The following is a 25,179-nucleotide window of genomic DNA, read 5'->3' on the forward strand; positions in this document are numbered from 1 at the left end:
CCCGAAGGAGTCTCAAAGCAGCTAACATTCTCCTTTCCCTTCCTCCCCCACAACAAACACTCTGTGAGGTGAGTGGGGCTGAGAGACTTCGAAGAAGTGTGACTGGCCCAAGGTCACCCAGCAGCTGCAGGTGGAGGAGCGGAGACGCGAACCCGGTTCCCCAGATTACGAGTCTACCGCTCTTAACCACTACACCACACTGGCTCTGAACAGAGAAGGCAGCCCAGCTACAAGCAATTCCAGCGCTGGCAGCGGGGCACATTTCTTAATGGCAAGCAGCGATTCGCACTGTCCCAGCCATCAAGAAGCTGCCCTTGGGCTAGCCAATCAGAACCAAAGGAAAGGAAATTTTTTACTGAACCTAGCAAATGGGTTCCATGGGCTTCCACAGAGAACAGCTTCCACACTAGCCAAATCAAAAATGAATATGGCTGGAAAGAAACTTTCCTCTTTGAACGAAGTTTGGCTACAGCGCTGGAGAAAGGGTTGCATGTGTCAGGTTTCAGGGGCTCAGCTTCCTGTCCCCCCCTTTGGCAGCAGATAAGCTGAACACAGTGAAAGAAGTCTCTTACCAGTTAAAAATTTTAATGATCATAAAGGTATAGGTAAAGGAACCCCTGAACATTAGGTCCAGTCGTGGCCGACTCTGGGGTTGCAGCACTCATCTTGCTTTATTGGCCAAGGGAGCCGGTGTACAACTTCCAGGTCATGTGGCCAGCATGACTAAGCCGCTTCTGGCGAACCAGAGCAGTGCACAGAAACGCTGTTTACCTTCCCACCGGAGCGGTACCTATTTATCTACTTGCACTTCGTACTTTTGAACTGCTAGCTTGACAGGAGCAGGGACCAAGCAACGGGAGCTCACCCCGTTGTGGGGATTCGAACCGCCAACCTTCTGATTAGCAAGTCCTAGGCTCTGTGGTTTAACCCACAGCGCCACCCGCGTCTTTTTAATGATTATAGCGAGAGAACAAAGAATCCATTTCCTAGGAATGAAGGTGCTCCCAATTAAGGGTTCCACCCACTTCCTCCCTAGTCACCCACATCACTACCATGCCTTGTGACCTGATCCCACAACCACTGTGCTTTCTGAGCAGCCCCCTTATCTGCTCTTCTTGACCTTGGGCTGAGCGGATGGGCACTTTCCAGAGAAAGTGAGTCTGTTAACTCTCTCTCTCCCAGTGCTTCTTCTCCTAGCTGTTCCCCATCCAGTACTTCCCAGCTTCTGCCTTCTGAACTATCCCTCTGCCAACCACTGTTCCAAATCTATACTGTCCCACTGCTCCTGGGAAGATTCAGGATCCATTCCTCCTCAAGTGCAGCCTTCCTCAGCATGGCCCCTGACAGCATGCTGCATGAAATGGAGATGGAGAGGAAACAGAGGAAATGTGCTAGAGGAAAACAGAAGAAGGGCTCCTGCAAGGAACCGTAAGGGAATATTGTGTGGCATCAGGATACAGGTGCTGTGATGTTCTAGAAGGGGGTCTGGTAGGGAGAGGGGAGAGGGTCCTGTATACCCTGAGCTCTTCAGAGGAACCTGGGATGGAAAGGCATGCAATAAATGCATGCAGTAAGACAAATCAGCAAAATACTATGGTCGGGTTTGTAGTGTTTTGCTGCCAGGAACAAGGCACGGCACAGGATGTTAAAGGACAAAAGGGCACGGTTCCCTCCCTCATTCCCCTGAAAGACTCACCACTAGACAGGCAATGAGGATTCCCACGGAGATGAGCACAGAGTCGCTGACGGTCTCAGCGGGCTGCAGCGGGTACCTGATGCTGCTGTCGTTGCAGAAGAAGCCGCGGCGCATAGGGGAAACGAGGCCAACCTCGCAGATGAAGAACGGGATGGAAGCTGCAGCCAAGGAAGCGGGCAAGAGAAAGAGCAAGTCAGGGAGAGGGAAGGGTTCTGAGATCCACAGCTGTGGTGGCCAAGGCTGGAGGCCAAGGGCTGAGCTGGGGCTGCAAAGCCCAACGTTTGGTAGATTACAGATCTACCTACCTACCTATGTAATGCTGGTCCCCAGCATCCCATCTGTCTCGCCAGAGCGGTTATCTCCTGCTTGGACTACTGCAATGCTCTCTACGTGGGGCTACCTTTGAAGGTGACCTGGAAACCACAACTAATCCAGAATGCGGCAGCTAGACTGGTGACTGGGAGCGGCTGCCGAGACCACATAACACCGGTCTTGAAAGACCTATATTGGCTCCCAGTACGTTTGCGAGCACAATTCAAAGTGTTGGTGCTGACCTTTAAAGCCTTAAACGGCTTGTATACCTAAAGGAGAATCTCCACCCCTATCATTCAGCTCAAACACTGAGGTCCAGCTCTGAGGGCCTTCTTGGTATTGGTGCCCTCCCTTCAGATGTCAAGGAAATAAACAACTATCTGACTTTTAGAAGACATCTGAAGGCAGCTCTGTTTAGGGAAGTTTTTAATGTTTGATGTTTTATTGCATCATGATGATGATGATGATGATGATGTTGGGAGCCACCCAGATGGGTGGGGTATAAATAATAAATTATAATAATATTTTTATTATCCTACTGTAAAGGTAAAGGGACCCCTGACTGTTAGGTCCAGTTGCGGACGACTCTGGGGTTGTGGCACTCATCTCACTTTACTGGCCAAGGGGGCCGGCATTTGTCCACAGCTTCTGGGTCATGTGGCCAGCATGACTAAGCTGCTTCTGGCGAACCAGAGCAGCGCACGGAAATGCCGTTTACCTTCCTGCCAGAGTGGTACCTATTTATCTACTTGCACTTTGACGTGCTTTCGAACTGCTAGGTTGGCAGGAGCAGGGACTGAGCAACAGGAGCTCACCCCACCATGGGGATTCAAACCACCGACCTTCTGATGCAAGAATGCAAGAATCTCTTTGAACCCACAACCCTGAGATAAAGGGTCTCGTGCTCTTCCAACAAAGCAGATTTAGCCCCAGTGGTTTGCAACTAGGAAGACTTCTGGGAGGCAGCTGTGGGAAGGAAGCAGATTTGACTGACAGGAGTGAAATGGTCCACAAAAATAGGTTCTTCCATCCATTCCATCAAGTCCCCTGGTAAGAAACAAGCGATGTCTGCCACACACTGGGGACTGGAATGTGAAACCAGGCATGTTAGAAGACCTGGGGCAAACATGGAACAAGGTGTTTCAGCCGCAGCTCTTTCTGCCCAAGAGCTTGGCCCATGGGACACAATGTGTGTCATTTGTCCTAATTAACACCAGGGCCTTGGCATAACGAACTCCCCACCGCACCCTGAGGGATCACCAGGTACCACACCCAGTGCTAGTATTGGTGCAACACTTAAGAACCCAGGAAGAACTGTTAGAAATTACCCTATTGGCTCATATACATGGCAAAAGCTTTCTCAATGCCAAACACCTACTTGACGTTTCCACATACAATGAAGATGATAGGCAACATTTGCTAGGACTTGCCGATCAGAAGGTCGGCGGTTCGAATCCCCGCGATGGGGTGAGCTCCCGTTGCTCAGTCCCAGCTCCTCCCAACCTAGCAGTAGGTACCACTCCAGTGGGAAGGTAAACGGCGTTTCCGTACACTGCTCTGGTTCGCCAGAAGTGGCTTAGTCATGCTGGCCACATGACCTGGAAACTGTACGCCGGCTCCCTCGGCCAATAAAGCGAGGTGAGCGCTGCAACCCCAGAGTCAGTCACGACTGGACCTAACGGTCAGGGGTCCCTTTACCTTTACCTCCCTCATCTGGGATTCAGGGGTACACTGCCTCCAGCTGTGGAGGTTCCATTTTGCTTTCATGGCAACAGACTCCTCCATGGATCTGCCTGGTGTAATGCTTGGTTTTCATAAAGCGATCTAGGGGAACCCAAGTCTGCTTCACTGTGGCACTTTCCATATCCCTCTGCAGTGAATAAGCACACAAAATAACTAGCTTGCAAAAAAAAAACATTTACAAGCCTTTCAAGAGGTTAGCAGCCAGCAGGGAACAGCAGAAGCCCCCTTCCCTCCATGGTCGGCATGGAATCAAGAGGCCGGAAGTGGGAAATGCCTTTCAACAAGACGGAGATGGGGAGATGGTGGAAGAGCAATCTGTTTCTCCTCCATCAGGTGACTTGATTATCATGCTAGCTGTGGGGGAAGAGATTTTGCTTCCTCTGCAACTAGCATGGAAACCAAATGGACTGGCAGAGCAGGGACCTGCCCCACCCGCGGGAGCACACTCCCTCCCTGGCATCAGTTGTCTGTCGCTGGAACTGTTAATTGTAAGTATAACCTCTGCTTGTGCATTTCAGTGGGTTATTGTAAAAAGGAAGGAAGAAGGAAGGAAGTTGCAGCCCAACACATTTTGGGTCAAACCGTTCTTTGGGGACAATTCACGTTCTTTATTCCTGACACCAAGTAATGCTACTTGTTTTTGGTTCCCTACGTGGGGGATCTGGTAGCCCTTCAAGTTATTGTTGGACCTGAACTCCCATCAGCCTCAGCCCATGCTCAAGGATGATGGGAGTTGTAGTCCAGCTACATCTGGAAGGCCCAAAGGCTCCCCAGCCATGCCCTAGTACAGTCATACCTCATGTTATGTTTGCTTCATGTTACGTTCTTGCAGGTTACGTCCTGCGGCGACCCGGAATTACTGGAAAGGGTTACTTCTGGGTTCCGCTGCTTGCGCAGAAGCACAAAATGACATCACGCGCATGCGCAGAAGCGCAAAATTGCAACCCGCACATGCGCAGACGTGCCGCTGCGTGTTGCGCTCTTTTCATGTTGCGAAAGGGCCTCCGGAACGGATCCCGTTTGCAACCAGAGGTACCACTGTAACTGGCTCTGACTCCATCTGCCAGATGGGTGGGACAGGATCCGCATGGGTGAGGAAAGGACTTGCTTGGACCCCCCACCTTCCAACATATAAGGCATGCAGACCCAACTCCCTTCTCAGGTACTGCATGGATGCTACAGATGAAAGAAAAACACAACAAGAAGCAGTCATGAAACTGAGTCACTAAAGCAGTGGTTTTCAACCAGTGTGCCGTGGCACCCTGGGGTGCCTTGAATGATGGTCAGGGGTGCCGCAGGTAACACTGGCCTCTGTCCCTCTTTTCTTCCTTCCCTGCTTTGATGCCCTCTTGCGTCTCTGCCTCCCAAAGGCTGGCGTGGCTATGTGTTGCCGCAGCTGTTGGTTGATACAAACTCTCCAGGTGAATGGTGCCTCTGAGGCTGGCCAGGGCCCTGTGGGGCAGTGGGACCTCTCTTTGGGGTGGGGGGGGGGGCAGCAGCAGCTGCCCTGAGGACTCCCAAGGAGAGGGGAGAGGAGAGGAGGCTGAGGAAACCCTCCACAAGGAAGGGTGCTTGAAAAAGGGTGAGAGGCTGCTAGATCTGTAGGCAAGGGGTGACAGAACTGGGCTCCTGAGCCCCACAGGGGTGCTGCAGAAAGAATGTAGTTGGTCACGGGAGCCGTGGACTCAAAAAGGTTGAAAACCTTTGCACTGGAGTATGGGAGTGGGAAACCTCGGCCAAATTCCCATCTGTGACCGAGAAGTTGAGTGGATGGGCCTTAAGCAAGTTGCTCTCTCTACTTTAGCCTCCCTGGAAGAGGAGGAGACAAACGAAAGGTTTTTAAACAGCAAGAAGGTCCCTGTAGGGTGTGAGTGGTCCAGCAAGGGTCAAGTTGCACAGACAGCTGTGCCGCAGGAGACGCCAAGGCGAAGACCGCCATAGGCCAAGACAATCAGGGTTCTCTGTCAAACAGCCAAGCCTTTTGGCATCCGCTGAGCTCGGCACATGCATGTGTAACTAGCCTTCTCTTTGAGAAGGCTCTGGTTTTCCAGCGGAATCTGTTGGACTCCTGCCATTCTGCCCTTCTCAGGGGCAGCGAGATGGATGTCAAGGTTTGCAGCGGGGAGAAGGAAGAGGGCTAAATTTAGTTGGGCAAAGCAACCAACACAAAGAGCTCAAGGACCTGAGCCACAGATCTGGGGTTGATCAGTGTCTGCTCCAGCCAGAGACACCAGAGAAACATGGGCCTTGCCTCCTTGGAGTGGCCTGCTTACCAGAGCACGTCCCTTCAGAGAAAGCCATGGAGTGAATGAGCTCTCAACCCAGATGGAATTACCATATTTTTCGCTCTATAAGACACACCTTTTCCCTCCTGAAAAGTAAGGGGAAATGTGTGTGCGTCTTATGGAGCGAATGCAGGTGGGAAAAGCCCCCAAGAACCACACACACACTCCACACGGCTCTTGTGGACTTTTCCCCAAGGAGGGAGAAGGGACTGACTGGCTTTTAGAGGGGGAATGCAAGAAAAAAAAAGTTTTTAAAGGGAGCGCTGAGCAGAGCCTGGGATGCATATAGCCTCTGCTCCGCGCTCCCTTAAAAAAATTTTTTTTCTTGCATTTCCTCTCTAAAAACTAGGTGCGTCTTATGGTCAGGTCCGTCTTATGGAGTGAAAAATATGGTATATTTATGGCAGGGCCAACAATGGCCATTTGGCTGCTAGTGGCCAAACAGAAAATGCCCTCATCTCCTCTGCTGCATACCATACTTCTGCACCCACCTTTGCGCACCTGCCCACTGCCACCCAGCGGCAACGGTGGGCACACACGGGGGTGGGCACAGTGGAAGATGCAGCAAAAGAACGGCACCAGTGGGCATGAGGAGGTGGTGGCCAATAAGCTCAGGAGGCAGATCTGCCACCTCTTCCAGGTATTGAGAGCCTGCCGCCCTGATGCAACTGCCTCACCTTGTCTGGTGGGCAGGTCAGCCCTGGAGGGACAAGAGAACCACACCCATTTGCTTATCAGCTTGCAGCTGGGAGGTCTGTGGACAGACTAAAGATCACCACACTTTCTTTTAGAATGGGGGGGGGGCAAGAACCTGTGGCTCTCCAGATGTTGCTTAGAACTGTAGAGATGAGAAATCTGAAAAAGGTACCTCAGCACAAGATCCAAGAATGCAAATACAGTCGTACCTTGGATCCCGAATGCCTTGGTACTCGGACGTTTTGGCTCCCAAACACTGCAACCCCAAAAGTGAGTGTTCCAGTTTGCCAATGTTCTTTGGAACTCGAATGTCTGATGTGGCTTCTGATTGGCTGCAGGAGCTTCCTGCAGCCAATCAGAAGCCGTGCTTTGGTTTCTGAACGTTTTGGAAGTCAAATGGACTTCTGGAACGGCTTCTGTTCAACTTCCAAGGTACGACTGTAGGCTGTACTCGTCTTACATTTATTTATTATGATTAATTCTTACAACTATATCTTTCCCCCCTTGTAAAAATAAAAAAGGCCTTGCTCGTCATCTCACAATAAACTTTCCAGCTTCCCACAATAGCCCTCTTGCTTGGAATAATCACTGCCCATCTCACCTTATATGGTGCCTCAGCCCTCTCATTGCATGCAGAGATTCCCTGGCACTTGGAGAGGGCTATTAATATACAGGGCTCTTGGCTGCACTGAGACATTCACACTGCCTTGCTTGGTCAGCTGCCCAGAGCAAAGGGCTCAGGTGTTGCGGTCCAGAGAGGGAGAGGCCCAGTGACTGGGTGCCAGGGCCCAACAACACCCCGGAGGAATTATATATATATATATATAGAGAGAGGATTTTCTTGTGACCACGAGGCACGAAGCACCCAGTTGGCACCGCGAGCTGTGGATCTGGAACTGCCATCCTTTGACTTCTTTCGCTGTTGCTCTGCGTGACTTCACGCTAGAGTTCCCGTCCCTGCCATGCAGCTGCCTGTTACGGCTCAGTCTCCTGGATGGAGCTGCTTCGTGCCAAAGGGACCTGCTCTGTGCCCTCGGCGACATTCCTCTGGCGTTCTTCTGCTGGGTGTTGCTCCGGATCTGTTGGGAACAAGTGGCAGCTTGCCTGGCCCCCTCCCACAGCAACACCCAGGCGAGCAAGACTCAACCTGTGGTGCTTCCTCAGTGCAAGAGGGGGGGGAGGGATAGAAAAACAGGGCTGGGCCTGGAAGGAGGCGAGGGGATGCCCACAGGGGTTGGGAACACTGCCAAGCAGGCGGGCTGGACCACCAGGGCTAAAAAACCAGGAGCCTCTTGCTCTGTGACCCACTGGGGAGAGACAATTGATGGAAGCTTTGTTTGTCCAACAGTCTACTTCCCACCAACCAAAATTCCTGCTCCACCATGGCTTTATCCCCCAGTGGCCCACGCTCAGAACGAGGAGGGAGTACCAGATGCCAGCCTTGCTTGGCTAGCCCTCTACAGTGGTACCTTGGCTCCTGAACAAATTGGCTCCCGAACGCCGCAAACCCAGAAGTGTTCTGGTTTGCGAATGATTTTTGGAAGCCGAACATCCGTTTTGGCGTTCAGCATTGTTTCCGGGGCCAGTCAGAAGCTGAGCCTTGGTTTGCGAATGTTTTGGAAGCCGAACGGACTTCCAGAGCAGATTGAGTTAGGGAACCAAGGTACCACTGTACTCTCTTCCTCAAGTGGCGGGGGGGGGGGGCAAATGAGGACAAGATTAACAGCAATGTGAAAACGCAATCCATGCTTTGGAACTCCCTGCCTGGTTCACTGTACTCATTTCCGGCACATGCTAAAAACATTCCTGTTTAGGCAAGCCTGCCCAGATGTTTAGAAATGCTGGTGTGGATTTTAAACTCTTTTGCCATTTTAACTTTTTGTATTTTTTTAAAAAAGTATTGCTGTCATTTTTTCCTGGATTTTCTAGTTTTGTATACTGCTTTGAGGTTTCGTTTTGTTTATTTTCAGACAATCGAACAGTATATAAATTTCATGTAATCAATAAATAAATTACTTTTCTACAGTATCACACATTTCAACTCTCAAAATGTCAAGGCCTGCTCCCCAATTCGTACTAGTCTGATTTCCCCATTACTTCATAAGTACAGGATAATTTTACACCTCTCTGCTGCTCTCGGATGCCGATCTTGCTGCAACGTATAGTGTTGCTAGGGACGCAGGTGGCGCTGTGGGTTAAACCACAGAGCCTAGGACTTGCCGATCAGAAGGTCGGCGGTTCGAATCCCTGCGACGGGGTGAGCTCCCGTTGCTTGGTCCCTGCTCCTGCCAACCTAGCAGTTCGAAAGCACGTCAAAGTGCAAGTAGATAAATAGGTATCGCTCCAGCGGGAAGGTAAACGGCGTTTCCGTGCGCTGCTCTGGTTCGCCAGAAGCGCCTTAGTCATGCTGGCCACATGATCCAGAAGCTGTACGCCAGCTCCCTCGGCCAATAAAGCGAGATGAGTGCCGCAACCCCAGAGTCGGTCACGACTGGATCTTATGGTCAGGGGTCCCTTTAAGCCTCCCCTCTCCATCCAGGCAAGTAAGCAGGGCAGCACCTCAGCTAAAAGACCCATTCCTGACACTTGAGGTGGGTTGGTGAGGGTGTGGCGTGGCAAGTGGACGTGGCCTAGGTAGAATACTGAGGACCAGGTGGAGAACCCTGAAGGGCCACATTTCCCCCCTGGGCTGAGGATCATCACTCCACCTCTTCCTGGCTGCCTCTGCGTGTCAGCCAGTTCCATGGACACCCAATCTCCCTAATGCCAATGCTACCAGGTTGCCGCCCTGCCTCCCTAAGCCCTTGTTCTTTCCAGACGGCAAATCAATCGGACCCATCCCCTGAAACATTTGCCTGCAATCAAGTTCTGCCTTCAGATTGCCCTTCCTCTGCAACCTTAAGGCAAACCTGCTCCCCGGGTTCTCTGTCTAGGTTTGCGGAGCACATGTCCCAGTGCTGTACAGTGGTACCTTGGGTTACAGACGCTTCAGGTTACATATGTTTCAGGTTACAGACTCTGCTAACCCAGAAATAGTACCTTGGGTTAAGAACTTTGCTTCAGGATGAGAACAGAAATCGCGCAGCGGCAGCGGGAGGCCCCATTAGCTAAAGTGGTGCTTCAGGTTAAGAACAGTTTCAGATTAAGAACAGACCTCCAGAACGAATTACCATATTTTTCACTCGATAAGACGCACATTTCCCCCTCCAAAAATTAAGGGGAAATGTGTGTGCGTCTTATGGAGCGAATGCAGGCTCCTTGGCTTCAGCAATAGCAATGCAAACCCTCCGAAGCGCAGTAGGAGCGCTCCCGCCGCTCTCCAGAGGCTTCGGGTTGCCTTCACTGAAGGCACACCGACCCCCTCTCGCTCTCCAGGCTTCCTTTCACTCTTCCAGGGTTCCTTTCGCTGAAGGGTAGGTGCCCCTTCAGCTAAGGTGCAGTGCCCCTTCAGCTAAGTGGGAGGAGAAATGGAAGGGGCTCCGTTTCTCCTGCCGCTTCGCTGAAGGGGCGCTGCGCAGAGAGGGGGAGAATTTTTTTTCTTGTTCTCCCCCTCTAAAACAAGGTGCGTCCTATAGTCAGGTACGTCCTATAGAGCGAAAAATACGGTAAGTTCTTAACCCGATGGGAAACTCTCTAAACTCCCAAGTTTCCTCAGGGCAGAGAGCCGGCCCTTCTTCCTGCTACAGACAAGCTACAAGTCATGCCTTCCACCCAATGTTAGAAATTAGTCAGGCGCTAGGTGCATTTTCACCTGGGTATCAACCACTTGTGACCCAGTGAAGATGCCTGGGCATCAGGATTGTGCCTGACATCTCCACCATCTGGAGGTGCATGCCTGGAGGTCATTGGATTTTGGCTGCTTTCACACACTAATACCACAGCCTGTAGAATTTTATCAGTTTTATTTTATCTGCACAATCAGAATGAATTTCAGGATCCATGCTTTTTCTGTGCAGCCTGAACAGGAGCAGTGAACAATGTTATAGTTAACTGTTGCCACTTGTCTTCACTTATCCCACCCCGGTGCCCTGCTCACAGTTGTGAAGAATATTCCTATGTTATGAATGGTCTGTGTCACCATTAAGAAAAAGAGGTAGGAATAGCCCAATATATACATGGACTGTCCCTGGATAGAGTTTTCTTCTTTCAGTTCTCAAAGCTTTTAACCGAGCTCAAGGTGGTCATCTGAACTAGCCAGATAATCAATTGCAGTCAGTCAATCCTTTGAAAAATAAGACTTTAGAGACATCTTGCTTCAAAAGTAAGGTTACCAGACGTCCCTGTTTCCCAGGGACAGTCCCCAGATTTACAAATCAGTCCCCATACAAAATCTATTGATGGTGAAAAGTGTCCCCGGATTCATTGAAAAAAATCTGGTAACCTTACCCAAAAGGCAACTAGACTTTCCATTTTGGCAACTGTAGCCTTGGTGTAAGGAGTCATTTGGCGCCTAGCTTAAAGACCTGAGTTTCTAACACTACTTCCACTCGTACAACCTGCTAATAAGTTCTGAAAAAGTCTCATCAAGATGAGCAGGGACTGCAGAGATTATGAGCAGGGGCTGTAGGCTATGTGATTCTGACTTATTTCTCTCCCCAACTGCTCTTTTTTCTATAACAAAATCCTATAGCTCCACTGAGGCCTACAGTACCAAAGTGCTGCCTCTTAGTGCTGTATACTATTTTGACGTAACAAGTTTCTCTTCTCTCTAGAGTATGTCACTTGCTTGGGCATTGCCCTGAAAGGTGGACTATACATACAGTGGAATCTTGACTTATGTAGGGCTCTACTTATGTACGATTCCAGTTATGACCTTCAGTAGGTGCTTCGACTTATGAACTTTCCTCTAGATATGAACAGAGGCCTTGCCAGCAGCCCAGTGTGGTGAGAGTGGTTAAGAGCGGTGGACTCGTAATCTGGGGAACTGGGTTTGATTCCCCACTCCTCCACATGCAGCTGCTGGGTGACCTTGGGCCAGTCACACTTCTCTGAAGTCTCTCAGCCCCACTCACCTCACAGAGTGTTTGTTGTGGGGGAGGAAGGGAAAGGAGAATGTTAGCCGCTTTGAGACTCCTTTGAGTAATGATAAAGCGGGATATCAAATCCATACTCTTCTTCCCAGAGCTGGCCTGGCCGGCTGCGGGGTAGCGCTGAGGCCTCTGTTGCCAGGGAGAGGGCCCCCATCCCACCCCCAAAGCTGTGGAAGAGGATTTCGCCTGCAAGAGGCACAGCAGGCGCACTGCAGCCCCAAATCCCGCCGAGGAACTAACCTGAGGAAGTCCAGAGAAGAACCTGGCCTGGCAAGGAAAAAAAGTGACCCTGACCGAAGCGAATCAGTTCTTTACTGACCCTTGCCCCACCCCCAGCTTGTAGCCAGGTAAGCCCACCCACCCTCAGTGCACGTAAGGGAAAAAAAGTTAATTTTTTTTATCTACAATACTGTCTTATTTATTTTATAGTACAGTACATTGATTATTGCCTTCATTTTATGGATCTATGGTCTCGTTAGTAAAATCTGTGTTAAAATGCTATTTTAGGGGGTGTTTTTCATTGTCTAGAATGGATCAATTCACTTTTCCATTACTTTCTATGGAAAATGCGCCTCTACTTATGTACGTTTCTAGTTATGACCGGACCTCCGGAATGGATTATGGTTGTAAGTAGAGGTTCCACTGTACTTTCAATAAATAAACAATGAACTATACCCAACCACTGATTTGGTCCAGCTGGCTTGGTACTCCCTGCTCTGGCAAGCAACAGCTCTCCAGGCAATCTTCTACCCCAGCCTAGCTTTTCAAGATCCTTTTAACTGGCGATGCAAAGGATATAGGCCTCTGTGCAAAGCACACACTCTACCTGTGAGCTATGAGCCTCTCCCCAAAAATGTGTCCAGGGATTTGAATCGGGAATCCTGTGGGTACGACAGGCTACCATCACAAAAGCAGATAAGACAACTTTAGGCATAAACCCCAAACTGTATTTCAAAACAGTTTCCCCACATACCTGCCTACACACAACAGATATGTCAAGAAACTGAGAAGCAGGATGGCACCAGTAACTCACCAGGTCCAAAATTAATTACCATGCCTTTAACACTCAAGGAAACTGATATCTGACCCCTGGATCAGGCTTGTAAGGGACCCTAATTTGGTCTGCAAGGCTGTTTTCCTCAAACCACACTCTATCAGCCTGTCACCCAACATCACACAGATCTGATGGGACAGGTAAAGATGTGGCTGTTGTTTAGCTGTTTAGTCGTGTCTGACTCTTCGTGACCCCATGGACCAGAGCACGCCAGGCACTCCTGTCTTCCACTGCCTCCCGCAGTTTGGTCAAACTCATGCTGGTAGCTTCCAGAACACTGTCCAACCATCTCGTCCTCTGTCGTCCCCTTCTCCTTGTGCCCTCCATCTTTCCCAACATCAGGGTCTTTTCCAGGGAGTCTTCTCTTCTCATGAGGTGGCCAAAGTACTGGAGCCTCAGCTTCAGGATCTGTCCTTCCAGTGAGCACTCAGGGCTGATTTCCTTAAGAATGGATACGTTTGATCTTCTTGCAGTCCATGGGACTCTCAAGAGTCTCCTCCAGTACCATAAATTCAAAAGCATCAATTCTTTGGCGATCAGCCTTCTTTATGGTCCAGCTCTCACTTCCATACATCACTACTGGGAAAACCATAGCTTTAACTATATGGACCTTTGTTGGCAAGGTGATGTCTCTGCTTTTCAAGATGCTGCCTAGGTTTGTCGTTGCTTTTCTCCCAAGGAGCAGGCATCTTTTTTATGACTGCTGTCACCATCATGGAACCCAAGAAAAAGCACTGCCTTGTTGTGGTGAAGGGGCTTGAATAACGCAGAGAAGCTATGAGCTATGCCGTGCAGGACCACCCGAGATGGACAGGTCATAGTGGAGAGTTTTGACTAAACGTGATCCACCTGGAGCAGGAACCGGCAAGCCACTCCAGTATCCCTGCCAAGAAAACTCCATGGACAAAGACAACAGGCATATAAAAGATGTGGAAAGTGTAAATGAGCTCCTGATTGTTCCATGGCAAGAAGGGGCTGTAGGTGGCACCTTTTAAAACTGGTGTCAAATACCAAGTGGCTTCACTTGGTAGCTCCCAATCAGAGATCTCCAGTGGATCCCTACAAATCTCACTGGGAACTCTCAGCTGCAGCTGACCACTTGTGCTGGGCCCGGGGGTAACCCGAGAACCATGATCCAGGTCCGGTCCAGAATCCAAAGGTTCCGCTAGGAGTCAGTCCGACAGGGTCAAGGCAGGAAACCAGGCAAGGACAGGTACAGGATCTCAGGCAGGATCTAGCACACAACAATATTGCTCCCGCAACCTGGGTCAAGGTCCGACAGCCTTTTATCTTTGTCATGGTAATGGCCAGTCCTGATCCCCCAGTGACTCACCTCCCTGTTTCGCCCGAAGGCGAGCACTCCTCCTGCGAGTACTCAGGTCTCTCCTTCTCTCAGACCTTAGTCTCTGCAGCTCGGGAGACGTTGGTGGGTTACTAGACCCAGGGGCTGCCTCAGCCTCCCCTGACGAAACCGGTAGTGGAGCAGCTGTAAGTGATGGCCCAGCTGAAGGCAACGAGGTAATCCCCGCATCTGGAGCCAGGGCAGGCTCAGGCCCCTGACTGGTGTTTGTTGCAGGGGAACCTGTGCAGACTGGGACTCTTCAGGATCAGGCCCCCAGACTTGGTTCAGATGATGCCTGAGGCAAAGGATCCGGGGCAGACTGAGACTCCTCTGGTTCTGAGTCCGGGCCCGAGTCCCAGGCCACCACACCACTGCTGAAATCTGGGTTTGCAGTTTTGGTCGGAAGCTCCTCTCAGCAGGACTGTGCATGATCACAGCTTACTTCAAGTGGCCTTGCAGGGCTCCTTCCTCAGATAGGAAGGGCTTGTGTATTACCGTATTTTTCACTCTATAAGACGCACTTTTCCCCTCCTAAAAAAATAAGGGGAAATGTGTATGCATCTTATGGAGCAAATGCAGGCGGGAGGCTCTGCTCAGCGCTCCCTTTAAAGAGCTGCATGGAGTGTGTGTGTGGCCCTTGTGAGCTTTTCCCCGAGGAGGGAGAAGGGCAACTCCCTCCTCGGGGAAAAGCCCCCAAGAGCCACACACACGCTCTGCACGCTCTTTAAAGAGCCTTCATCCCACTACCCAGAAGAGGCTTCGCGTGGCTATCCCATAAGCCAGAACAGCAAGAGGCTATCCAGAAGCCAGATCCCTCTTGCTGTTCTGGCTTCTGGGATTCAGAATATTTTTTTTCTTGTTTTCCTCCTCCAAAAACTAGGTGCGTCTTATGGTCTGGTGCATCTTATAGAGCGAAAAAATACGGTACTTCCCTTGGTTCGAAACATAGCGAGTTCATTCTGCTAAGTACGGCCCTGCATAGGGTACGGCTAAGTACGGCTGCATAGAGGCAGCAGCTCACAGGACTGGCATCTAAGGATCAGTGTCAAGGGACAACTCCTCCCTCTAATAGGATAGTTTTGCTCCTGGCATTTCTAGCCCTTTAGAGGCTTGCAGTGCCAAGGGCTGGGCACTGTGAAATTCTGTCATGTTGCACATAAGCGGAGAATTAGGTGATGGGGCAAAAAATGGGAGTCCTAAGTAACTCCTCTTCATATTCTCCCCACCCGGCATTTAAAAGTTCAGAGGAATTTCAGACACCAAATGAGTTTCCATTGGGCTTTCCAGGGGTCTGAGAACACCACTTGTGTGCCTCTTTTGCCTACTAGATGATTACAAACCATGCAAAATTTGCCAACGTATTATTTCTTAAATTTGTCAGTTGCGTTTTCTTGCCCCAAGCAACTCAAAGTGACTTGCAACTAAAGAAACAAAACAAAAAAGCCAAAGCCACATGGATACATTAAAACCAAGGGAAAAAATATACAGTGGAACCTCAGTTCTCAAATGGCTCCATTGACGAACGTTTTGGAAGCCGAACGCTGAAAACCCAGAAGTAATTGCTTTGGTTTTCGAATGATTTTTGGAAGCCGAACGTGCTATGCAGCTTCTGTTTTGAGTTTACCTATCGAATTGAGGCTTCCTCTTTCAGTTTTCGAACATTTTGGAAGTCAAACGGTCTTCCGGAATGGATTACGTTCAAAAACAGAGGTTCCACTGTATATCTATAGGCACATTTTGCTTAATTTGCATATTCCCAGGTTACAGAATCCAAACATTTCTGGTGCAGAACTTTGACTATTTATTTTTTTTGTAAGCACAGAGTACATATTGCCTTGGCAATAGCTAAGTGGGGGAGAAAGGATCCATTGGTTTCTATGCAAACAGAGCACAGCCAATCTACTCAGCTTCTTTCACAGGGATCTGGCCACATTTAAACATTAACAACAGTGTTAGAAACTGGGCTAGAAAAGCTAGGAGCCAAATGGCTCCTGGGACCTGGGTTGTGGGTGCCAAAACGGAATATCTAGTCGCCATTTGGAGAGGGGGGTGGTATAGGCAACACTTTTTATTTATTATTTTGATAAGCATGAACTAATACATGATTCACATAAGTGACACATTGTTAATATCACTTTTTAAACATAAATTGTTAATACATGTTTAATTTGGTGTTTACAATAAAAATATTGGTACCATACTTCAGTTTTCAAAACACTCTACCCTTTATTGTTAAACTCCTTAACAATATTGCCTGTCCTTAGAATGTACTTTGAGGCTTCAAAGCACATACATTTCAGTAATCCTTGAGTGTCAGCCAGGCACAAAAAATGGCACCCAGACTTTTTGAGGTACATGCAAATGGAGAATCTTTAGGCGCAAAATGTGCCTGCTAATTTCAAACCCTGGTTAACAACACTTGTACTATTGTTATGGCACTAGAATGAGGTGAACCCTCTTCCCTTAAACATCTACAGCCAGCAATTAAGGATCTTACTTCCTCTGCCATGAACTAATAGGATACCCTTAGGCAATCTACTCTCTCAGCCTCAGTTGCCATATCTGCAAATTGGGTATAACACAGTTGATATAACTTACAGGTTTGTTAAGAGATTTTTTTAAAAAAATCTAGTGGACGTTAAGCCATTTGAACACCCTAAAGCATTATATAAATGCTTGCCTTTATAGACAGAAACCCACTGAGACTCAGGCTTCCTTGAACTTTATGGAAACAGATAACCTTACCATGGCAGTGACGGTACAAACAGTTCCTCTCCTTTCTTCCCTTCTCTCCCTTTCCCTCTGCTACAGCTACAGCTTACAATGCAACAGACCAACTGATTTTTCAGGTGTTTTTACCTCAAAATAATGTGTTTTTAAACACAAAAACAAACAACAACAAAACCATCAAACGTATTACCGTATTTTTTGCTGTATAAGAAGCACCCGACCATAAGACGCACCTAGTTTTAGAGGAGGAGAACAGGAAAAAAATATTCTCTCCCTCTCTGCGCAGCGCCTCCCCAGCAAAGTGGGAAGAGAAACGGAAGGGGTGTTGCGCAGTTCTCCCTCTCTGTGCAGCGCCCCTTCAGCGAAGCAGCAGGAGAAACGGAGCCCCTTCCATTTCTCCTCCTGCTTCGCTGAAGGGGCGCTGCGCAGAGAGGGAAAGCAGCGCCTCTCCAGCGAAGCGAAGTCAGAACAGCAAGAGGGATCGCTGCGCAGCAAAAGCAGCGATCCCTCTTGCTGTTCTGGCTTCTGGGATAGCCGTGCCAAGCCTCTTCAGAACAGGGGGAGCATTGGGTTAAGAACCTTCGGTTAAGAACTTTGCTTCAGGATAAGGCCCCATTAGCTAAAGTGGTACCCCAGGTTAAGAACAGTTTCAGGTTAAGAACGGACCTCCAGAACGAATTAAGTTCTTAACCCGAGGTACCACTGTAGTTGCAACTACCCTAGAAGTTGTACCCAGGTGGGCTCTTCATCTACCGTATTTTTCGCTCTATAAGATGCACCTGACCATAAGACGCACCTAGTTTTTAGAGGAGGAAAACAAGAAAGCAACGCAAAGCCTCTTGAGCGAAGAGGCTTTGCACGGCTATCCCTGAAGCCAGGAGAGAAAGGGGTATCGATCCCCACCGATCCCTCTTGCTCTCCTGGCTTCAGGGATAGCTGTGCAGCCTGCATTCGCTCCATAAGATGCACACACATTCCCCCTTACTTTTTAGGAGGGGAAAAGTGCATCTTATAGAGTGAAAAATGCGGTATATGCCTTGCTCGTGGTCTTCCCTTAGGCCTCTGGTTGGCCACTGTGGAAAACAGGGTGCTGGGCTAGAGAGGACTTTGGTCTGCTCCAGCAGGAGTCGCTTATGATGTCCTTTTGAGATATCCAGTAAAGGGACATTTTTCCATATGTGGTGGGACTGTAAAATCATAAAGAAATATTGGGAAATGATTTATAATGAAATGAAGAAGATGTTTAAAATAAACTTTGTTTAAAAAAGCAGAAGCTTTCCTATTAGGTATTATAGGAGTGAATCTACCAAAATCACAAAAGAATTTATTTATGTATGCAACTATGGCTGCACGAACATTATTAGCACAACACGGAAAGAAGAAGGAGTCCCAGCTAAAGAAGATTGGCAAGTTAAATTAATGGAATATGCTGAAATGGCAGAATTGACAATGAAACTAAGAGGAAGAGATGACAATGAATTTAAGGAAGAATGGAAGGTGTTTATTGCATAAGTACAGAAGCATTGTGCACAGTTAATACATTAGCAGGGTTTTTAAATTACTTGTAATTTTGTTATGAATGGATAATAAATAATTTACGGTAAATAAGGTTTCAAACTGAACAATGGACATGCAGTATATTGATAAATTATGGAACCAAGGAAGGGACTAGAGGGAAGTCAATTTGTTTTGTTTTGTTTTTGTACAGTCATACCTTGGGTTGAAGTAGCTTCAGAATAAGTATTTTCGGATTGCGCGCTGCAGCGACTCAGAAGTAATGGAGCGCGTTACTTCCGGGTTTCGCCGCTCGCACATGCGCAGATGGTCAAAATGACGTCACGCGCACGCGCAGAAGCGATGAATTGCGACCCGCGCAGACGTGGATTGCGTTTGCTTCTGGATGCGAACGGGGCTACGGAATGGATCCCGTTCGCATCCAGAGGTACCACTGTATTGGTTTTGTTTTTTGTTAAATCAATAAATTGTTATATAAAAAAAGGAGAGATATCCAGTAAATATTTCAGGTGACTCACGTTTCCCTCTTTTGGGGCCCATGGGCCCATTTGCAAACTGCAAAAACTGCTATGGGTACCACACCAAACACCTCACACCCAACCTATTGCATTAGCCCCTGAAAGGCCTAATTTCATCAGAGGGAAGGGCAAGGCACCCTATGGACAATGGGGAAGGCCTCTGTAGGCACACGCAGAGTGGCATATTGGTGACATCCGGGCCAGAATAACCAGGGAAGCATGAAAGAAGACAGACGTTGGTTCTTGCACGACACACTGCCTCAGCTTTGTTTGTTCTACAGCGGAAGACTCTTGCCCTTGCTGCAGCAGAGAGGTGGGGAATGAATGGGGCCACCCTGTCCCCTGTCCCGCTAGCAGCTAGAGCAGGGGTAGGCAACCTACGACCCGGGGGCCGGATCCGGCCCAATCGCCTTCTAAATCCGACCTGCAGACAGTCCGGGAATCAGCATGTTTTTACATGAGTAGACTGTGTCCTTTTATTTAAAATGTGGGGCCTGCCTGGTGTTTTTACATGAGCAGAATGTGTGCTTTAATTTAAAATGCGTCTCTGGGTTATTTGTGGGGCATAGGAATTTGTTCAATCCCCCCCCCAAAATATAGTCCGGCCCCCCACAAGGTCTGAGGGACAGTGGACCGGCCCCCTGCTGAAAAAGTTTGCTGACCCCTGCGCTAGAGCTATGGTTTCCAAACCCCAGTGGCTTCCACCTCCCATCAGTCTCAATTCTCAAATGCTTCCCTCCTGACACCTCCTCCCTCCTCTACTTCCAGTTGGGATCCTGGCCACAAAACGATTTAAAGAGACAGGAGCGAGAGTTTTCTGGATGAGCTGGGATTCAAACTTGCATTTCCCGCTTCTGAGCCCAGTCCCTTGATCAAGGTGCCTTCCTAAGTTTCCCCTCAACTCCCTTGTGTATTAATCAACACCATCCAGCAGGTAATTGAGGGGTTGTATAAACCCCAAATCTGGTATTGGGGGATAGAATTGAGTTCCCTGGGAAAATCAGTTTTAATTAAACTGCAACCAAGTACCGTATTTTTCGCCCTATAGGACGCACCTTTTCCCCTCCAAAAATGAAGGGGAAATGTGTGTGCGTCCTATGGGGCGAATGCAGGCTTTCGCTGAAGCCTGGAGAGCGAGATGGGTCGGTGTGCACCGACCCCTCTCGCTCTCCAGGCTTCAGGAGAGCCGCAGCGCCAGCCCCACAAGGTCGGGGACAGCGGGGAGGCGGAACACCGCCACCCCACTGTCTCCCGATGTGGTTTGGAGGCTGACGGCGGGGAGACGCGTGCTTCTCCCCGCTGCCTGCCACGCAAGCTCCAGGGACAGCTGGGAGGCGCAGCGCATCTTCCCGCTGTCCCCGGACCTGTTCTGCAGGCGGGCGGCGGGGAGAAGAGCGCTTCTCCCCACTGCCTGCCCCGCAAGCTCCGGGGACAGCTGGGAGGCGCAGCGCGTCTTCCCGCTGTCCCCGGACCTGGTCTGCAGGCGGGCGGCGGGGAGAAGAGCACTTCTCCCTGCTGCCTGCCCCGCAAGCTCCGGGGACAGCCGGCCCCACAAGCCCCTGGGGGGGAAATAAATTTTTTTTCTTTATTTCCCCCCCAAAAAACTTGGTGCGTCCTATGGGCCGGTGCGTCCTATGGGGCGAAAAATACGGTAAGTTTCTAGCCCTGAGGTTTTGGAGCAATGCTTAGGGAGCAAATGGGCTGTCCCTGGGGAAATGGCATAAGCCAGAAGTGTTGCTGGATTAGGTTTCTAGGGGTTGAGTTTTGAACCCCCAAAGCTTCTTGCCTTCTCCATACTTAGCTGAATCAGAAACCAACATTTGCATTAAACCACGCAGAGCAAGCTAAAAGTAAGATAGGGTGGCTGGGTGCCCTAGGGCAATGACTCCACCATGACATTTCATTAAACTCTGACCATAGGTTTATTACCTGCCCGCGGACTGTCTCGCCAGAGTGGTGCACACTCTAGTTGTCTCCTGCTTGGACTACTGCAATGTTCTCTACGTGGGGCTACTTTTGAAGGTGACCCGGAAACTACAATTAATCCAGAATGCGGCAGCTAGACTGGTGACTGGGTGCGGCCGCCAAGACCACCTAACACCGGTCCTGAAAGACCTACATTGGCTCCCAGTACGTTTCCAAGCACAATTCAAAGTGTTGGTGCTGACCTTTAAAGCCCTAAACGGCCTCGGCCCAGTATACCTGAAAGAATGTCTCCACCCCCATCGTTCAGCCCACTGAGGTCCAGCTCTGAGGGACTTCTGGTGGTTCCCTCACTGCGAGAAGTGAGGTTACAGGGAACCAGACAAAGGGCCTTCTTGGTAGTGGCACCTGCCCTGTGGAACACCCTCCCATCAGATGTCAAGGAAATAAAAAAACTATCTGACTTTTAGAAGACATCAGAAGGCAGCCCTGTTTAGGGAAACATCTAATGTTTGATGTCTTATCATGTTTTAAATATTCTGTTGAGTAGCTGGGGAGGACCATCCAGATAGGCAGGGTATAAGTAATACATTATTTATTATTATTACTGATTACTGATTACACCAGGGCTTAATAGAGCAACTGTGCCCCATGGGCCAGGCATCTGAAAATCCAACATCTAAGGGAGAAACTAGATGTTATCACAACCCTGTGATTCCTTACAAAAGCACAGATTTCAGGGGTAATTAACCCTTCTCCACTCACCAGTTCTCCCCCATGACCTGTGACCAGAAATATGTCTGACTGGGGAAAGAAGGGGAGGGGTGGTTTGGGAAAACCAGTGGGTGTGAGGAAGCAGGAAGCCCTGCCCTTCCACCCACCAGATCTCCTCTGAAGATGACTCCTCCTCTGTATTATCATTAACCAGGAAAGCTGTATGGGCTCCTTCTCATGCGTAGTTCTGCCCTGAAGGCAGCCTCCTCACCTTGACTCAAGGCAAGGTCACCTCTGATCACAAAACGGGTGCCTTGGGTTCTTCCATGTGCACATCTTTGCAATGTGTTGCTAAAAGTCTACCAGGGAGGAACAGGGCCAAAAGTCAGGAATAAAAGCTGAAGAGCTTCCAATGCAAAGATGTGTGTGTGTGTATGTTTTAATCCCCACCAGGAATCATGCAATGGCATCCGGAATTAAAGAGCCAGACAAGAAATACCACTGCTGCAATTCCTTAAATCCTCCACATGGCTTCCAGGTATCCAGCATGGTCCCTTAGTGGCTGGAGGAAACACAGCCAGATGGGCGGGGTATAATAATACATCATCATCATCATCATCATCATCATTATTATTATTCCTTAGCTGGGATCTCAACAGCAGCCTCTGGCCCAAAAACTCAAAGCATTGGTCAAAAGGGTAAAGAAAGAACTATGCTGCTGTTAGTGTCTTAACCTTGATTCTCAGTGGGAAAGAGATTAAGGTATTCCTGTTCTAGCTGGGCTGAACATATGGAGGCTTAATGTCCCTTGTGGGGACATTAAACCACAGAGCCTAGGACTTGCCGATCAGAAGGTCGGCGGTTCGAATCCCTGCAACGGGGTGAGCTCCCGTTGCTCAGTCCCTGCTCCTGCCAACCTAGCAGTTCGAAAGCACCTCAAAGTGCAAGTAGATAAATAGGTACCACTCCAGCGGGAAGGTAAACGGCGTTTCATGTGCTGCTCTGGTTTCGCCAGATGCGGCTTAGTCATGCTGGCCACACCACCCAGAAGCTGTACGCCAGCTCCCTCGGCCAATAAAGCAAGATGAGCGCCGCAACCCCAGAGTCGGCCACGACTGGACCTAACGGTCAGGGGTCCCTTTACCTTTACCTAATGTCCCTTGCAGTGGTTGCCAAGGATCAAAGCAAAGTGCTCCATGAATTACAATAATATTTGAGCAGAGTGTTGGGCTGCACATGTTCCAATTTAGATAGACCCTTCCAGCTTGCAGAATTGGCATCAGTCAGACTCTTAATATCAGGGTTGTGGGTTTGAGCCCCGTGTTGGGCAAAAGATTCCTGCATTGGAGGGGGTTGGACTAAATGACCTTCAGGGTGCCTTCTAGCTCTATGATTCTGTGAAAAGCTGGAGAAATGAGCACTGGCTGCCTGGTGATCTTAATACTGTACCAAGCTCCAGGCTGCATTACCAGATGTGCAAATAACCAGAAGGTGAAATGAGCTACACGCCATAAGACGCCAACACAAACAAAAAAATTAAGCAATTGCAAATCACTAATTAGGGGGATTAAGAGAATGCTTTGCCTGGATTCAGGATTTCATCTCGAGAAAGCTACCTTAATTGGCAAATTCCCACTTTCCTGGTTACCTGGCCAGTAAAATCCCAGCCCCTCCGCGCCCCACTCACCCACGAGCAGGCACACGACATCCACAGCCACCAAGGTCTTCCTCAGCGCAGCCCTGGGAGCAGCAAAGTCCCCAGCTCGGGATCTGGGCCTCCGCACCGTCACCTGGACGTCGCCCTGGTGGCGAGGCCAAGCCAGAGGCTCCGCGCTGAGCGGCTGCCGGGACAGGGCGTGAAGGAGCGCGTCGGGATCTTTTTGCATGATCTTTGCAGAGCAACCTGCCGCTGCGGGATCGGGCGGGATCCAGCTCCTTAGTCCATGCGGTTCAAACCCAGTCCGGAGCCTCGGGGCCCTGGGGGAGGAGAGCAGAGCCGCGCTGGGGTTCAGTCACCGGGGAGGAAGACGCCAAGTCTTCTAGTCCCTGGTGAGAGCGGCTGGAGAGGGCAGAAAGCAGGACTTGGAGCGTCAGGGTGGGGCAGGGGCTCCCGTCGGCTCCTGGAAGTCCTCTGCAATCCGGATCTTCTCAGGGATCGAAGGAGGGGGGAGGGGCGGGCCGCCTGGCAAGGAGCGCAAACAAACAAACAAACAAAGTTTCCTCGCCTCGGCATCAGCGCTGGAACAAAGAGCAGCTCCGGTGGCGCTCAGGGCGCACGAGAGCGCAGCAGCCTCGGGCCGGGGCCACTTGGGAAGGACCCCTGGCGCCTCTCCCCACGAGGCGGGGCCAAGGAGCGGGGCCAAAGTCCGGCACGACGGGGCGGACGGGCGGCGGAGGGAGAGCCAACCCCGCGCTCGCCGGCCCCCGGAGGCGCTGGGCGAAGCTTTCCTCCGGGTCCCCCCGCCCCCGAAATGCTCGGGCAACCCGATGGGGCGGAGCGAGCGCGTCCCGTCGAGGGGCGGGGCGTGTTCGGGGGCGGTGGCTGCAGCGGCAGCAGCTGCCTCGGGGCAGAGACCCGCCTGGGCGTCGCTCCTCCAGGCCCGGAGCCAGAAGCGAAGTGGGTCTCGCCCGCCGCCCTCTTCCAGCCTGGCCTGGTCCGGCCAGCCCCGCTCTGGTCGCTCCTCCCGGCGCAGCCCCGCTCCGTCCAGGGAAAAGGAAGCCGGATGGGATCCAAGCCGCATCGACTTGGAAGCGAGCTCCCCGGGTTCAATCGGAGCTGCTCCCGACGAAAGCCAGCCGAGCCGTTGGCTCTCAGTTGTGCTGCCACGTCCGAGGCCGGAGGGAGAAGGCGCTGCGTAAAAGCCAGGGGGAATCCCAGCCATTTCTCGCTGCCTTGGGAAAACTGTGTTGGTGGGGTAAAGGGAGAAGTTGCAACTGGCGAAGTTCTCCCCCCGTCCCCCCCAAGGACAAAAGTGCTGTCCTAGTCTGGGCCTCCGCACAGTCCATCCTGTGGACATGAGGTGTAGCGCGCTAAACCTCATCAGTGGGTCCCAAAAGTGGGTTACAAGTTAAAATTCAGTATTAAGAACAGTTAAAACAAATTGCAGTCATGGAAATTTTGTGTGTGTGTGTGTGTCCTGAGAGCACATGTCTCATGTGTCAAAGGCCGGGGGAAAGAGGCGAGAATTCTGGACTTTTTGACTCTGGTGCATATTTCTGTTGCCATGGGTATTAGAAAAAGGCACTAAATTTTAAAGGCGGCCAATTTAAGCGACAGCTGTAACGAAAGAATAAAGAATGCACTCTTTGGATTTAGAAGGGGGTCCTGGAGCTTTCCCACATGTGACATGTTTGAAGTCAGTTGGCGTTAACCTGTGGCCCTGATGTGATGTGTCAGTTGCTTGATTTGGGGTGGTGGTGGCACAAAACGGGTTTGTGGCACAAAACTAGCACCAAACTTTGGCATCAGTTGGGTGGGGTCCGGAATTTCGGGGTCACACATTAATGAAGCTACATCAGCTGAAAGCTACATCAGCTGAATTCCAGCTTGAGAAAGGTGAATGTTTTTTACCCAAAATGGCCAAATCCGGAGGCTGGTAGTAAGACCAAATGATGGCAGTT

General features: G+C 50.2%; 1 protein-coding gene across 1 annotated transcript in view; it reads right to left on the bottom strand.

Annotated features, from left to right (window-relative positions):
* LOC310752825 (phospholipid phosphatase 3-like) overlaps positions 1–24,459 on the bottom strand; it is a 40,293-nt gene extending 15,834 nt beyond the window's left edge. The window contains exons 1-2 of the mRNA XM_083593907.1: positions 23,246–24,459; positions 1,697–1,854 (exon numbers count right to left, since the gene is read on the bottom strand). Of these exons, the coding sequence (XP_083450033.1) occupies positions 1,697–1,854; positions 23,246–23,444 (357 nt within the window). The 5' untranslated portion in view covers positions 23,445–24,459. The remainder of the gene's footprint in view (positions 1–1,696; positions 1,855–23,245) is intronic.
* Positions 24,460–25,179: the final 720 nt, after the last annotated feature.

This window comes from Podarcis filfolensis (assembly GCF_964270895.1).
Source record: "Podarcis filfolensis genome assembly, chromosome: 17".
In the NCBI taxonomy this organism is placed as follows: domain Eukaryota; kingdom Metazoa; phylum Chordata; class Lepidosauria; order Squamata; family Lacertidae; genus Podarcis; species Podarcis filfolensis.